The sequence below is a fragment of the Phyllobates terribilis genome, unplaced genomic scaffold, assembly GCF_046119375.1.
Source record: "Phyllobates terribilis strain yellow unplaced genomic scaffold, ASM4611937v1 Scaffold_1__5_contigs__length_1240528914, whole genome shotgun sequence".
Classification (NCBI taxonomy): Eukaryota; Metazoa; Chordata; class Amphibia; order Anura; family Dendrobatidae; genus Phyllobates; species Phyllobates terribilis.
This window is the reverse complement of record NW_027362761.1, coordinates 615,452,096-615,469,461: the sequence shown is the minus strand read 5'-3', so window position 1 is coordinate 615,469,461 and position 17,366 is coordinate 615,452,096. Positions and strand designations below refer to the sequence as shown.

Sequence of the window (17,366 nt, the reverse complement as noted above, 5' to 3'; positions counted from 1 at the left end):
GTAGGATGAAGGAGCCGTACTAAGAAACACAACTTCTCCAAGTTTTGTCTCCACCAGGGATGGAGCCACAGAGGAGCTGGAGAAAGCTCCACATTTCCATCCATCGGATTCTTCTCTCCTAATTCCCCGTTATGGAGATTGGGGGAAGGACGGTGACCATTTACCAGTGATCGTATTTTGAGATCTCATGATGTCACCATGAGGACACGGCCTCCCTCCTGGACAGGATTCTCTGGAGAGAACCTGCCGTCCTCCTATTAAAAGACGAGTTACTGCAAATTTATTCTTCTTTAAATAGAGATAAATCTCAATATCCGCCTTGATATAGCCATAACTTTATATTTTTTATTTTTCTGTCCTCATAGCGGTACGAGGGCTCTTTTTTATGGGACAGTTACAAAAAAAGAGCAATTTCACAATTGTTTTTTGGGTTTTTTACTATTTACTAGGTGACGATACAGTAAAACTGAGCTGGCATTATGATTCCCCAGGTCAGTACGAGTACACAGATACCAAACACGTACAGAAAAAAAAGTCCTTTCTTGGGTCGCCATTTTCCAAGAACCATAACGCTTTCATGTTTCGGGATCTGGGGCCGGGCGGGGGCTTATTTTTTGTGCCCTGAGAGGATGTTTTTGTTGATACAATTTTGGGGTAGGTTCGATGTGTTGATCGCCTCTTATTGCAATGTTGCGGCGGCCTAAAAACCATAATCCTGGCGTTTCCATTTCTCTTCTCATTACGCCATTTACTGATGGATTAATTTACTTTAGATTTTTATAGATCGGCCATTTCTGAACGCAGAGATACCAAAGATGTGGATTTCTTTTAATTGTTCTATTTTCAAAAGGGGCAAAAGGGACGTGATGAGTGTTTTTTTATTCATGTTTTTCAAAAACCTTTTTTTTTCCATTTGTTACTGTATTGTAGTCCCCTTAGGGGACTTTAAGTTGCAATCGTCTGATCGCTTGTGCTATACATAGCAGCACATCAGCAATGCTATGTATAGTGACAATCACGATCTATGAAGGCCGGCCATGGGCTGGCTTTCACAGGAGGATAATAATGACAGGCATGGAGGTCTTCAGCAGACCCCCGGTGTCATGACAACCCCCAGGTGGAAAGACGCACCCCCTGCCGGCGCACGGTAAACACCGCTGTCAGGGATTGATAGCGGGATGTGACAGGTAAAGAATCGTGGATGGAGCTCAGCTCCAGCCACCACTATTAAAGGCACAAGATGATCAGAGATAATGTGCAGGGAAAGATGCAGGCTCGGCGTGTGAGCCCGCATCAAAGTCAGGGAGCCGGCATATGACGTGGAAGGGGTTAAACCAGAGAGTTATACCACACAAAATGGATAATAAATAACATTTCCCATATGTCTACTTTACGTCTGCATCATTTTTTAAACACTTTTTTTGTTGGAAAGAAGTATGTTCCAGCATCAGGATAGGGTTAAAACTTGAAAAATTTAGTGTAGACAAATAGATAAGGACATCACCCTAGGTCACAGCCAGACAAAACGTGGTTATTAGCAAACGCGTTTCAGACCTGCGTCTTTAATCACAGCTCTGCTGGAACATACTTCTTTCCTACATTGGGCTCCTGCTGAAATGCTGCTTCCGAGCGCGGATTTCCTATGACGGTGAGCTGACTATCTGCTTTTGCCTTTCTCCATATTTTTTTTGTTAGGAAGTTAGAAGGGTTAAAAGTTTATCAGTGATTTCTAATTTTTCCAAAAGAATTTACAAAATCAATTTATTTAGGGACCACATCACATTTGAAGTGACTTTGAGGAGCCTATATGACAGAAAATACCAAAAAGGGATATTCTAAAAACTGCACCCCTCAAAACCACAATCAAGGAGTTTATTAACCCTTCAGGTGCTTTACGGGAATTAAAGCAATGTCGAAGAAGAAAAATGAAAATAAAGATTTTTCCACAAAGGTTTTGCTTTAGCCCCAAATTTTTCAGTTTAAAAAGGGTAATAGGTGAAAATGGACCCCAAAATTGATCGTGCAATTTTTCCGGAGTACACCAATACCCCATATGTGGGGGAAAACTACTGTTTGGGCGCATGGCAGGGCTTGGAATGAGCGCCATTTGACTTTTGAAGCGCAAAATTTTCAAGAATAGATAGCGCATCCATGTCGTGTTTGGAGAGCCTCTGATGTGACTAAACAGTGGACATCAACCACAAGTGACCTCATTATGGAAACTACAGCCCTGAAGGAACTTATCTAGACATGTAATGATAGTAATTAGTGTTGAGCGAGTATGTTCGGTTAACCCTTTTGCCGAGTATGCTCGGCTGAGCACCGAGTATTTACAGCTGCTCGGGCTTTGAGTTTTTGTCGCTCCGTGAACATGATTTGCGATTGTTTGACAGATTTAATACATGTGAGGAATGCCTGTTTTTCCAGCATTCCTCACATGTATTAAATCTGTCAAACAGTTGCAAATCATGTTCACGGAGCGACGAAAACTTAAAGCCCGAGCAGTCTATAAATACTCGGTGCTCGGCCGAGCATACTCGGCGAAAGGGTTAACCGAACATACTCGCTCAACACTAATAGTAATGCTTTTGGTTTTACTGGTGTATGAATTTATAATATGGTGTTATGTGTAAGTTGTGCGGAGTACATCAGATCATAAAAGGGTGTTGTGTCAACAGAGTGAAATCAGATTTTATCAATTCGTGGACGTGTGGGACGCTGTGAAGCAATCCTTAATGCAGAGGCCAGGTTTCTCAGGGCAGGTTTCACAATGGTAAATTGTGTCTTTCGTATTCCCCTCTCGGAGCATACTCTGCAGCTTTTCTGTGTTCTTCCATTCCTCATAGTTTGGGGAACCTGGAAAATGTCCCCCTGGTATGATATGGCTCCATCAGTTTCAGAAGCACTGGGACCCTCACCTTCCCGAGTGCCAAACATTAGGGCCTTGATGACTAGTCCTTAATCTGAAGGAAGGTCCCCGTATTGTCTGCACATCGACACAGCACAGAAGCCTTCTACATCTGTACAATGTGCACAGCCAGCTGTTTGTACCATACTGTAGCTTTTCGCATGGCATCGTATGGTTTGAGGACCTGATCTGAGAGATCTACACCCCCGATACTTATTATAATCCAGGATACAATCCGGCTTTGGGACTTGTGTTGTGGGACCTCGGACAGTGACAAAAGAGCTGTGGTCACGGTGTACGGTGGTGAAGGTAAGGACATCCCTCTTGTTCTTATTCTTGACCACCAGCAGGTTGTCACTACATTCGCCTCTGCTTTCGCCCTTTCTCAGCAGATGCCCAATTAGCGGCTGATGGAGGACTTTGATTTCTTCGCACGGTGCCTCATGTACTTGTATGTCTGGCAGAGAGAGAGTCCTAAAGAGCAGGATGCTGGTGTAGACGTTATCTACGTAGCGGTGATAACCCTGATCCAGCAGTGGGTGCAGCAACTCCCACACAATTTTCCCACTCACCCCAGGACAGGTAGGGGGTCACACTGGGTGTCCCTCCCTTTATACACCCTAAATCTGTGGGTACCCTGAGGTGCTCTCGCACAGCTCAGCTCCGTACCTTCTCCTCTTACTGGGCCGGTATTGTGGGAGCTTCAGCCTCCTGTGAAATGACCCAGAGATTCCTCTATAGCGATGTCCCTGTGGAGGTTGTGGCCGCAGCAAATGTTTCTGTAGAAGTTTTCAACTACCGGCCGAATGTTATATAGACGATCAGAGTTGGGATCTTTTCAGGACAAAGCGAATCATCAGCATAATGCAAACAGGTTTGTATCGCTTCATATCGTGACCTTGTCATGGCCATACGGATACTGGTGTGCTGTACAGTTTATAGCGTGCTGTGTATACTGTGCTGTAGATAATGCTGTAGAGTATATCAGTCCTCGAGTATTGCCGCATCTCTGCTTTATTCACTTTGCCCATATGCAGCACAAGGCCCCAATATGTCATCACTTCTGCTACATTTACAGGGGTCCATTTGGGGGATGATGATGATGGATTTTGGGTGTATAATTCTGTCTGGGCGCCATAAGATTTATTATATCCTCACTGAAGAAGCCAATTTCACCCTGTAACGAAAAACCTGGATTCCTGAGCCGTCCATAAAATCCGGAATAAGATGCTGATAATTTCCGGGCTTGGAATCCATATGAGATCGATTGCTGAAGGGGCTGCCTCACTCCTAGGACGCCGTGCTGGGGGTCCGACCTCACTACATGAGGAGGAGGAGGAAGAAGAATAGAGGAACGTGGGATCATCCTCCCTGAATCTGTGTCGGAGGAAGGAAAGCGTCGGCCTCCTCAGCTGAACAGCGGCTTCTTCACAATGGGCCATTATTATTATATTCTTCTCCCCAGGCGGATGTGTAAGTGGAGCTTTTACACCTGAATTGTGTGGGCCGAGTGGAAAGGGAACTATCTATTACCAAATTTACTATGAAAAATATAGAGAATAAAATTAGAGAAAAAAAAAAGTACTTGATCTCAGGGTCCCAACAAGGCTACCATAACTGCCGGGGGCCTGTAGAAGACCCCTGTCTCTGCCGCCAAGGTTTTCCTATGAAGCCAGGCACTTATAGGATCGCAGGTTCAAGGCCCCATTATCTTAGATTGTTCCCAAAATATGAACAAAAAGAATGGAATAAAATAAAAAACAAACACATTTGTTATTGTCACCTCAGGATTTATCCCACACGGTAAACGCCGTAAAAAAGATCAAAAAGTCCCAGATACCCAAAATGGTACCAATAAAGGTCAGCGCGGTATTCTAGAAGATAACGGAAGATAAAGTGAGGGGTCTCAGGGAAAGTTCTGGATATTTAACCAGTGAAATATATTCTAAAAAACCCCAAACACACAAGATTGGTGTCGCCATAACTGACCTGGGAAATCGCAGCGAGGTCGTTCTTACCGCCCAATAAATGCTGAGAAACAAAACCCAAAATATAAATGTGGAATTGTGGGGTTTTAACTGTTTGACTTCACTTCTAATTTGTTCCTGTTTTCAGCACATTATACGGTAAAATGCAGAATTCATCCCGCAGAGAACGCGACGTCCGCGGAAAAATACAACATTTATATCTAATGGAAGAAGGGGAGGAAAAATGCAAAGATGGAAATGTGCGCCATCAGGATGAGGATGAAACATTGATATTGGCTCCTAGGACTGCAGCCTCCTATAGGTGGCGCTACAGACTCCGTTCTCTGCATCTGGGGAGAGGAACTTTGCATAACTTATTTCCCATGGAGCATTGCATGGCCTATAACTCTCTGTACTCAGAATCGCCGCTCTCCTCCAGGAGACACATTCCCCCTATAGAGAGGAGTGCGCGGTGATCCGACCTTCTCCTCCAGTACGGAAAGTTCTGTGCTTCTCCGTCTGCAGAGCGAGTGGTGAATAGACGCGGGGGCCGGAGAACTGCTGGAGCCTCCATGTCCGGCTCTGGTGGGTGATCGGCTCCACCACGCTCCAGCTTTATGTCAGGACTCGTGTTTCGGGGTCTGAGGGACGGTCCGGTGCCGATATTTATCCAGGACTTTGTGCTCAGTACGGAGAAAGTGATTTGTCACAAAGAAGAAGAATGAACGGAGGAGACCAAGGAAGGTCACACAAGTGTCAGCCAAGAGGGAGGAGCCGGACGCCCGACCACGACAGATGACGACATTGGGCCTACACCGATTCTTAGGGACGGACGAGCGACAGCGGATTAAGGGAAAAATCATCAGTAAATTAACCCCGACTCTGCTGAGGAATGATCCACGACAGACTCAGGAACCGAAAGATCTCACAGGAGAGAACGGACAGAAGCGCTGGGACATCTGCAGAGAAAATGTGACCGATGCTCTAAGGAAGGTGAAAGATTCTGAAAGAAGCCGCCGAGGAAGAAGACTCAAGACTGATGAAGACGACAGCGGAGAAACTGCGACTCACAGATCAGAAGAGAATAATCAGGGAATGAAAGCTGTGAGAAAATGTAGAGAAAACCAAGAGCAAGTCTGGAGAAAAATCATCTATTATAGGACGAGGCCGAGAGACGTCATCACATCCACCGGAGCCAACAAGAGTCTCCTCTCACCTGGTGATGTCCGAGGCCGGAGCTCCTCCATCATCACCTCCTGGTACCGATCCTGGTGTCCTTCTAGATACTCCCACTCCTCCATGGAGAGATAGACAGCGACATCCTGACACCTTATAGGAACCTGACAACAACGACACCGTCATCACCCAGAATCCTCCAGTGCTGTCCTGTATAATGTCCCAGCAGTCACCTCTCCGCTCATCACCCAGAATCCTCCAGTGCTGTCCTGTATAATGTCCCAGCAGTCACCTCTCCACTCATCACCCAGAATCCTCCAGTGCTGTCCTGTATAATGTCCCAGCAGTCACCTCTCCGGTCATCACCCAGAATCCTCCAGTGCTGTCCTGTATAATGTCCCAGCAGTCACCTCTCCGGTCGTCACCCAGAATCCCCCAGTGCTGTCCTGTATAATGTCCCAGCAGTCACCTCTCCAGTCACCACCCAGAATCCTCCAGTGCCGTCCTGTATAATGTCCCAGCAGTCACCTCTCCGCTCATCACCCAGAATCCTCCAGTGCTGTCCTGTATAATGTCCCAGCAGTCACCTCTCCGCTCATCACCCAGAATCCTCCAGTGCTGTCTGGTATAATGTCCCAGCAGTCACCTTTCCAGTCATCACCCAGAATCCTCCAGTGCTGTCCTGTATAATGTCCCAGCAGTCACCTCTCCGGTCATCACCCAGAACTCTCCAGTGCCGTCCTGTATAATGTCCCAGCAGTCACCTCTCCGCTCATTACCAAGAATCCTCCAGTGCTGTCCTGTATAATGTCCCAGCAGTCACCTCTCCGGTCATCACCCAGAATCCTCCAGTGCTGTCCTGTATAATGTCCCAGCAGTCACCTCTCCAGTCATCACCCAGAATCCTCCAGTGCTGTCCTGTATAATGTCCCAGCAGTCACCTCTCCGGTCATCACCCAGAATCCTCCAATGCTGTCCTGTATAATGTCCCAGCAGTCACCTCTCCGCTCATTACCAAGAATCCTCCAGTGCCGTCCTGTATAATGTCCCAGCAGTCACCTCTCCGGTCATCACCCAGAATCCTCCAGTGCTGTCCTGTATAATGTCCCAGCAGTCACCTCTCCGCTCAGCAGCTCAATCATCTTGTTGCTGAGCTCTAGGATCTTCTTCTTCCTCTCATGTATCGGGGGGTGCGGGGGAGGCTCTGTGATGGGGCCCGGGCTCCGCCATCCTGACTCCTGGAGATGGATGATGGGAGTCACATCCTCCCCCGGTGTCTTCCTCACTATTGTGTAATCCTGTGTATGGAGAGAGACACTTAGGGAGAAGAATTCCTTCCCGACTCCAGATCTGACAATCAGTAGAAATCCCGGGATCAATAACCGTCTCCAGTAATCTGGGGCCATAACCTGGAATATTATTACACTCAGGACAGACATCCAGGCCCCTCTACAGCTCTTATAGGGAATCCTGATGACAACTCCTCCTGGCAGAGAGCTGCACACAATCACTGCTTTTACAGTAAAGAATCCTTCTCCTCCTCTTCTGGATTTCCTCTTCCCGATGTCGGACTTGTTACATAACACAATAAAACTGATAGAAAAGTAGAGGAGTTACCTCTCCGCTCAGCAGGGAGATGATCTCCAGGGTGAAGTGTAATAATCTTCTGGTGGTCTCGTCCTCGTCCATCCTCGGGGTCATTCAGGAGAAGGAGGGATGAACACTGGATCAGCTGGAGGGATCTCGTCCTGCCGGCGTCTTTATGAATGAAGACAAAAAGGTGTAAAACCATATGTAAAACCATATTTACACTTTTGGGTTATATAATCTGTGTTTTAAACCACACGCTGCTATTTTAGACCAAAAGGCCGGAGGTTCGGTCCAAGCATGGACCAAGTAACACAAATGTATGAATTCAGCTTATATCATAAGAGATAAATTAAATACATCACATAAGCAAACTCACTGAGAACTGAGAGAAACAATCTCAAAGCCGTCACCACATGGATTTAAACCCTTATTGTATCAATACGTTACAGAAATCCTAACCACAGGTTAATCAATGACAGGTTATCTAAGGCTCCGATCACATCTACAAGATGTCACCGACCACGACCGATGGATCCTGTAACTAAGGCTCCGATCACATCTACAAGACGTCACCGACCACGACCGATGGATCCTGTAACTAAGGCTCCGATCACATCTACAAGACGTCACCGACCACGACCGATGGATGCTATAACTAAGGCTCCGATCACATCTACAAGACGTCACCGACCATGAACGATTGATCCTGTAACTAAGGCTCCGATCACATCTACAAGACGTCACCGACTACGAGCGATGGATCCTGTAACTAAGGCTCCGATCACATCTACAAGACGTCACCGACCACGAGCGATGGATCCTGTAACTAAGGCTCCGATCACATCTACAAGACGTCACCGACCACGAGCGATGGATCCTGTAACTAAGGCTCCGATCACATATACAAGACGTCACCGACCACGAGCGATGGATCCTGTAACTAAGGCTCCGATCACATCTACAAGACGTCACCGACCACGAGCGATAGATCCTGTAACTAAGGCTCCGATCACATCTACAAGACGTCACCGACTACGAGCGATGGATCCTGTAACTAAGGCTCCGATCACATCTACAAGACGTCACCGACCACGAGCGATGGATCCTGTAACTAAGGCTCCGATCACATCTACAAGACGTCACCGACCACGAGCGATGGATCCTGTAACTAAGGCTCCGATCACATCTACAAGACGTCACCGACCACGAGCGATGGATCCTGTAACTAAGGCTCCGATCACATCTACAAGACGTCACCGACCACGAGCGATGGATCCTGTAACTAAGGCTCCGATCACATCTACAAGACGTCACCGACCACGAGCGATAGATCCTGTAACTAAGGCTCCAATCACATCTACAAGACGTCACCGATCACGAGCAATAGATCCTGTAACTAAGGCTCCGATCACATCTACAAGACGTCACCGACCACGACCGATGGATCCTGTAACTAAGGCTCCGATCACATCCACACCATATATTTTGTGCATTTACTGGCTCCTCCCCTAATGTGACCACTCATGATCAGCAGGGGACAGTCACCGTGGTAACTACACCTCCAGCGGGGGACGGTCCCTGTGGTAACTACACCTCCAGCGGAGGACGGTCACCGTGGTAACTCCACCTCCAGCGGGGGGACGGTCACCGTGGTAACTCCACCTCCAGCGGGGGGACGGTCACCGTGGTAACTATACCTCCAGCGGGGGGACGGTCACCGTGGTAACTATACCTCCAGCGGGGGGACGGTCACCGTGGTAACTCCACCTCCAGCGTGGGACGGTCACCGTGGTAACTCCACCTCCAGCGGGGGCGGTCACCGTGGTAACTCCACCTCCAGCGTGGGACGGTCACCGTGGTAACTCCACCCCCAGCGGGGGGCGGTCACCGTGGTAACTCCACCCCCAGCGGGGGGCGGTCACCGTGGTAACTCCACCCCCAGCGGGGGGCGGTCACCGTGGTAACTCCACCCCCAGCGGGGGGCGGTCACCGTGGTAACTCCACCCCCAGCGGGGGGCGGTCACCGTGGTAACTCCACCCCCAGCGGGGGGCGGTCACCGTGGTAACTCCACCCCCAGCGGGGGGCGGTCACCGTGGTAACTCCACCTCCAGCGGGGGACGGTCACCGTGGTAACTCCACCTCCAGCGGGGGACGGTCACCGTGGTAACTCCACCTCCAGCGGGGGACGGTCACCGTGGTAACTCCACCTCCAGCGGGGGACGGTCACCGTGGTAACTCCACCTCCAGCGGGGGACGGTCACCGTGGTAACTCCACCTCCAGCGGGGGACGGTCACCGTGGTAACTCCACCTCCAGCGGGGGACGGTCACCGTGGTAACTCCACCTCCAGCGGGGGACGGTCACCGTGGTAACTCCACCTCCAGCGGGGGACGGTCACCGTGGTAACTCCACCTCCAGCGGGGGACGGTCACCGTGGTAACTCCACCTCCAGCGGGGGACGGTCACCGTGGTAACTCCACCTCCAGCGGGGGACGGTCACCGTGGTAACTCCACCTCCAGCGGGGGCGGTCACCGTGGTAACTCCACCTCCAGCATGGGGCGGTCACCGTGGTAACTCCACCTCCAGCGGGGACGGTCACCGTGGTAACTCCACCTCCAGCGGGGACGGTCACCGTGGTAACTCCACCTCCAGCGGGGACGGTCACCGTGGTAACTCCACCTCCAGCGGGGACGGTCACCATGGTAACTCCACCTCCAGCGGGGGACGGTCACCGTGGTAACTCCACCTCCAGCGGGGGACGGTCACCGTGGTAACTCTACCTCCAGCGGGGACGGTCACCGTGGTAACTCCACCTCCAGCGGGGACGGTCACCGTGGTAACTACACCGCCAGCGGAGGACGATCATCGTGGTAACTCCACCTCCAGCGGGGGTCGGTCACCGTGGTAACTCCACCTCCAGCGGGGGACGGTCGCCGTGGTAACTCCACCTCCAGTGGGGGGCGGTCACCGTGGTAACTCCACCTCCAGCGGGGGACGGTCACCGTGGTAACTCCACCTCCAGCGGGGGACGGTCACCGTGGTAACTCCACCTCCAGCGGGGGCGGTGAGGTGAGGAGGAGCCGCTGCACATCCCCCATACAACACTGAGGAGCCGCAGTCACATGGAGCAGGAGCCTCCACAGGAACAGCTCTGATCTCACCCCACACTCTCCTCTCACAGATTCACCACAAACCCTCCCTGTAATCTCACCGGAATGGCGGGAAGCGGAAACCTGCTGCTGGCTGATACCAGAGAGCAAGAGCTGCGCACAACCAGGACGGAGCTGCTGCACGGGGAGTTCAGTGACTAGATTGGAGTGGATTTTTTGAGGGAATGACGTCACCGGAAGGGGCGGAGCCTCCTTAGTCCAGGTCAGATCTGATATAAGAGCGGGCTGTGCTGATGGGGCTGTGGTGGTGGTGGTGATGATGATGATGGTGATGGTGATGGTGATGGTGATGGTGATGGTGATGGTGATGGTGGTGGTGGGGGCTGTGGTGATGATGATGATGGGGGCTGTGGTATGAGGGGTGAGGTGAGGGGGCTGTGCTGATGGGGCTGTGGTGGTGATGATGATGGGGGCTGTGGTGGCGGTGGTGGTGATGGGGGCTGTGGTGGTGGTGATGGGGGCTGTGGTATGGGGGCTGTGGTGGTGATGGTGATGGGGGCTGTGGTATGGGGGCTGTGGTGGTGATGGTGATGGGGGCTGTGGTGGGGATGATGATGGGGGCTGTGGTGGTGGTGATGGGGGCTGTGGTGGTGGTGATGGGGGCTGTGGTGGTGGTGATGGGGGCTGTGGTATGATGGGTGAGGTGAGGGGGCTGTGCTGATGGGGCTGTGGTGGTGATGATGATGGGGGCTGTGGTGGTGATGATGATGGGGGCTGTGGTATGAGGGGTGAGGTGAGGGGGCTGTGGTGGTGATGATGATGGGGGCTGTGGTATGAGGGGTGAGGTGAGGGGGCTGTGGTATGGGGGCTGTGGTGGTGATGATGATGGGGGCTGTGGTATGAGGGGTGAGGTGAGGGGGCTGTGGTGGTGATGATGATGGGGGCTGTGGTATGGGGGCTGTGGTGGTGGTGGTGATGGGGGCTGTGGTGGTGATGATGATGGGGGCTGTGGTGGTGATGGGGGCTGTGGTGGTGGTGGTGATGGGGGCTGTGGTATGGGGGCTGTGGTGGTGGTGGTGATGGGGGCTGTGGTATGGGGGCTGTGGTGGTGGTGGTGATGGGGGCTGTGGTATGGGGGCTGTGGTGGTGATGATGATGGGGGCTGTGGTGGTGGTGGTGATGAGGGCTATGGTATGGGGGCTGTGGTGGTGATCATGATGGGGGCTGTGGTGGTGGTGGTGGTGATGGGGGCTATGGTATGGGGGCTGTGGTGGTGATCATGATGGGGGCTGTGGTGGTGGTGGTGGTGATGAGGGCTATGGTATGGGGGCTGTGGTGGTGATCATGATGGGGGCTGTGGTGGTGATGGGGGCTGTGGTATGGGGGCTTTGGTGGTGATGGGGGCTGTGGTATGAGGGGTGAGGTGAGGGGGCTGTGCTGATGGGGCTGTGGTGGTGATGGGGGCTGTGTATGTGCACACCACCCTGAGCGGCAGATACTGGAGCGCCGGGCCCTGGAGCAGATGGACATTTTGGCTTCTATTTTTTTCCCATATTGAAGTAAGTGTAAGATTGTGTTGTGGGGGCATAAAATGTGCATCCTGTGCCTGCTGCAGACCCCGTGTCGTTCTGAAGCACGAGGCTGACATTGTTTTCTCATTCATCAGTTTCTTATTTTTTTCTGTTTTTTACAGGTTTAATTACAAAAATAAAAAATTACAATAATAAATATATTGCAGCGAGGAGCCTGGTGTGAATACGCGCAGAAGCAGCAACAAAAGTCATAAAACGGGCACAAAAATGGGCAGTGAAGGACATTATTGAAAGGGTTAAATGACTTTGGGCCCCTGATCTTACACTGAAAACACATAAATCAGGGGCCCCACATCTAACTCCAGCCCGAACGGGTTATGGGCATCAGACCGGGCACCAAGTTTGCAGACAGTCGATTTTGATGAGCAGAATAAGTAACTGGTGTTTTTTAGGCTGGGTGCCCACGTAGCGTTTTTCAAGCGTTTATGCTGCGGAATTTCCGCAGCGGAAACACTTGTGAAACGCTAGGTAATCCGCACCCCATGGTCCCCAAGGGGATTCCGCATGTTCTATGCACATGCTGCGGATAAAAATCCGCAGCATGTCATTTCATTTTGCGGAAGCGCAGCGGAACTCCCGCCATTGACTTACATTGAGACGCATAGAAACCGCGACTGTACATTTGTACAAGCGGCTTCTATGCGTCTCTATGTGCGGATGGTACCCAGTTCTGGAGGAGAGGAGACTCTCATCCAGACCTGGGTACCATTCTACCTGTAAAAAAAGAATAAAATAACAAATAAAGTTTATACTCACCTGTCTGGCGGCTTCTCTCTGAATGCCGGCATCGCTTGAGGACCTGCGGTGACGTCACAGTAATGACCGCAGGCCCTTCACCGCTCTGTCTCACGATATGCCGGCAGCCGGGAACCAGACAGGAACGAGCGCTGCAGCACACACCGGGGCCTCGGGGGTGACTATAGCTTTATTTGTTTTAATATTTACGGTTCACACTGTATATGCCGGTTGCTGTTTGCATGGATTTATACAGTGTGACCTAGTTGTCAAGCACTTTCCAAGTGATGCTATCGCCTGGAAAGTGCTTCAATCTGCATGCGGAAACACATGTGAATCCGCAAGTATTCTGCAGGAAAAACGCATGCACAATCTGCATGTGTTTTTTCTGCCAGGGAGATGCAGAAAAATGCTGCAGAAATTTTCTGCTTCATTTCTGCATCGTGGGCACATAGCCTTAGGGGTTAAATGACTTGAGCCACTGATCTCACACCAGCATTTCATACGCATTGTTGGCTCACATCAAATTCCGGTCACTCCAGCCCGGCCCAAATGGGTTCTGGGCATCAGAGCGGGCAAATAGCCACTTTACACAGATTTGAATAAGTAACTGGTGTTTTTCAGGGGTTAAATGATTTTGGAGCTCTGATCCCACGCCAGCATTTCATACGCAGTGATGGCAGATATCAAATTCAGGTCACGCCAGCCCGGCCCGAATAGGTTCTTGGCATCAGAACTGGCATCAAAGCAGGCAATTGGGCAATTTTCACAGATTTGAATAAGTAACTGGTGTTTTTCAGGGGTTAAATGATGTTGGACAGCAGATATCACACCCCCAATACCCAAATAGTGTACACTCAAACGCTTTGCAGAAAGTGCAAAGCGAAGGAAAAATGATAAACGAGGGACATACAGTAATCCTCTTCAGGTGTCCACTTCTTCCTGGGGGACTGGTGGGACGGCCTCCCCATGCTTCCTGGAGCCCGATTCCCAGGTGCCTGGGCTATAAGTGACCTGTCTTCGGGTAGTGCCAGAGCCCCCAACATGTAGAAATGGGTGACAGCAGTGTCATCTGCACAATTGCCTGCTCCTACATAGGAGGTGGGAAACCCCAAGGACAGTACGATCTCTCGGGGTTAGTAGTCCCTTCTCGAGCCGCCTCAAGGAGTCTCTACCAGGCCCATTGATTTCTCAAAAAGGGTTCATCCTCCTCCTTTCCTTCTGGTATCACACCCACCACATACCAGCAATGTTTCCTCTCCATTTTAAGGAACGTGACCCTGGTTCCAGCCGTCAGCTCTTGCAGCCTTCGAGGCAAGGGTTTAGTCTCTATGGCTGGAGATGATGGGCCCAAACTCTTTGATGGACCCCCTTCTCTGCTGCCGGCCACATGTAACGACATCCCCAGGATGCCAATTGTCAGTACTTTGCGGCTAATGGACCTGCTAGCATTTCTCCAGCCCTGGTCCTGGCTCGCTTCCTTGTCTCCTCCGACCAGCCTATAGGCCTGTCTACAAGAACCCCAGCGGGGAAGGCTGCGGCCTGGTTTTGGGCCTTGGTGGTTCTGGGAAAGTGGCCGGTTCAAGATCACAAGGTACTGCCACCTCTGCTGTTGCTCCAGCTTGGTCTGACCCTGATATTCCTCTGGTCACTCCCTCAGGAGTCTCGTGGGATTGTGCTCTTTGTTGCCATGGGTACCACTAAGCATGTTACACTGTACGGATTCAATCAAGAAACTTTTTTGAACGCTTTTTGTCGTGTTATATACTACCAAAATGTACCACAAAGCACGGAATACTCTATGGCCGAGTAATTGAATTCAGAAAAACATTTTGAACGCTTTTTTGGAGTCTTATATGCCAATGAAATGTAAAGCACCTAATATTCTATGGATGACTAACTGAATCCATTAAAAAATTTCACTGCTTTTTTGGAGTGTTATATGCCACAGAAATGTAACCCAGAGCACGGAATACTCTATGGATGAGTAAGTGAATACAGAACAATTTTTCAATGCTTTTTTGGAGGGTTATATACCACTGAAATGTACCCCAGAACATACAATACTCTATGGATGAGCAAAATAATACCAATACATTTTTAAACAATTGTTTTGAGGGTTATATTCCACCGAAATGTACCCCAGAGGACATAATACTCTATGGATGAGTAATTGAATCCAAATACATTTTTCAATGTTTTTTTTTTGGAGGGTTATATACAGCCGAAATTTATCCAAGAGCATGTAATACTCTATGGATGAGTAATTGAATCCAGAAAAAATTTTCAACACTTTTTTTCAACGTAGTTTTACCAATTTAACAATGACCGCGTTCAACTTTATGAATGACTAATTTAAACCACAAAAAATTATTTAACGTAAATGTTTCGAAAGTGTAGTTGATGTACTTCTTGTAGCATCAGCGTCTCTGCCCGGCAGAGACGCCGTCCCCCTTACCGCCGCGGTCCTGCTCCGGCATCTTCCGGCCTCCCGCTGCTGGTGCACGCAGTTTCCCTGGCTCTGTGCTTAGGGCGCGCGCTCCCTCCCTCTTAAAGGGGCCGCGCACCGTCCTAAAAAGACCCCGGCCGGTGGCCGGAGGACTTCTCCCTATAAAAGGCATCTCCTCCAATATGGAGGTGCCCGTGCAAGGTTGTCGCTTTGTGATACTTACTTTGCTTCAGCCCTCAGGTCCTCTGCAAGTCAGTCCTGTCCGCCAGTCTGATCTTCAGTCCAGTCCGGCAGCCTGACTACTCTCCAGCCCGATAGTCGGTCTACAGTCCAGGCCGCTAGTCTATGGGCTCTGCCCACCTGCTTACCTGGAAGCACCCGCCTGTTACCTGCCGTGCCCGCCAGCCTGCATTACCTGGAAGCACCCGCCTGTTACCTGCCGTGCCCGCCAGCCTGCATTACCTGGAAGCACCTGCCTGTTACCTGCTGTGCCCACCAGCCTGCATTACCTGGAATTACCTGCCGTCCCCGCCTGCCTGCTTACCTGGAGGCACCTGCCAGCTATCTGTTGTGCCCGCCTGCCTGCTTACCTGGAAGCACCTGCCAGCTACCTGTTGTGCCCGCCAGCTTGCCTACCCGGAACACTTGCCTGACTATCTGCATAATCAGCCTGCTTGTTTACCCGGACCACCCGTCAGCCTGCCTGCCGAAGCTCATCCGCTGTACCGGTCAGTTCCTGCCTTCTGACCCGTGGGAGTCACCTTCTCTCATACAAGGTCGGTACCAGAGTGGCACCTGGTCCCTCTGCTCGGTTCCTCCCTGATTCACGGAGTCGACGGAGCTGCCGTGCGATCTTGGTCAGGCCGAGTAGATACTTAGTCACGCCCCTCTGGCCCCTCCTTGCACCGCAGCACAGAGGTTCCACAACCCGGATCCGTAACACTTCTACACTCATAAAGACTTTGGAGAAAGTGCAAAGCTAGGAATACATTATAAGGAGGGTCATCCATAGACCTCTGAAATGCATCAACTGGCGTGTCTCATTCAAATATTTTTCAAGTGTAGTTGCTTTACTCCTACACTCATCAAGGCTTTGCCGAAAGTGCAAAGCTAGGAAAAAGTTAAAAGGATGGTCATTCATAGACCCCTGAAAGGCAAAACTGGCGGGCCTCATTCATGTATTTTTTAAACTGTAGTTGCTTTACTCCTACACTCATAAAGGTTTTGTACAAAAGTAAAAAGTCAGGAAAAAGATATAATGAGGGTAATACAGTAATCTTCTTCAGGTGTCTGCTTCTTCTTCTCCTTCCTCGGGAGGCTATGGGGACTACCTCCACTTGCTTCCTGGAGCAGATTCTCAGGTGTCTGGGCTGCAAGTGACCCGGCTTCCAGTAGTGCCGGAGCCCCCTACCTATAGCAATAGGCGACAGCCCCCTGTGCCACCTGCACCTTTGCCTGCTCCCACATAGGAGGTGGGAACCCCAAAGACAGTACGATCTCTAGCCCCATCTTGAGACGCATTGAGGAGCCTCTGCCAGCCCCCACATTCCTCAAAAAGGGCTCATCCTGTTCCCTTCCTTCTGGGATCACACCCACCACATACCAGCGATGCTGACCCTCCATTTTGAGGAACGTGACCCTGGTTTCATCCATCAGCTCTTGCAGCCTTCGAGGCCAGTGTTCCGCCTCTACTGCCCGATAGTTGAACGAAATGTGAGGACGGGTCCCAAACTCTTCGATGAACCCCCTTCTCCGCTGCCAGCCATACATATCAACCAACCCCTGAGATGTCAACTGTCAGTACCTTAAAATAGCGGGTCCACTAGCATTTCTCCTGC

The 17,366-nt window shown here is 50.6% G+C and overlaps 1 protein-coding gene across 1 annotated transcript in view; it reads right to left on the bottom strand.

Annotated features, from left to right (window-relative positions):
• LOC141272763 (uncharacterized) overlaps positions 1-17,366 on the bottom strand; it is a 158,610-nt gene that overhangs the window by 17,100 nt on the left and 124,144 nt on the right. The window contains exons 2-4 of the mRNA XM_073683811.1: positions 7,669-7,809; positions 7,170-7,349; positions 6,092-6,215 (exon numbers count right to left, since the gene is read on the bottom strand). Of these exons, the coding sequence (XP_073539912.1) occupies positions 6,092-6,215; positions 7,170-7,349; positions 7,669-7,752 (388 nt within the window). The 5' untranslated portion in view covers positions 7,753-7,809. The remainder of the gene's footprint in view (positions 1-6,091; positions 6,216-7,169; positions 7,350-7,668; positions 7,810-17,366) is intronic.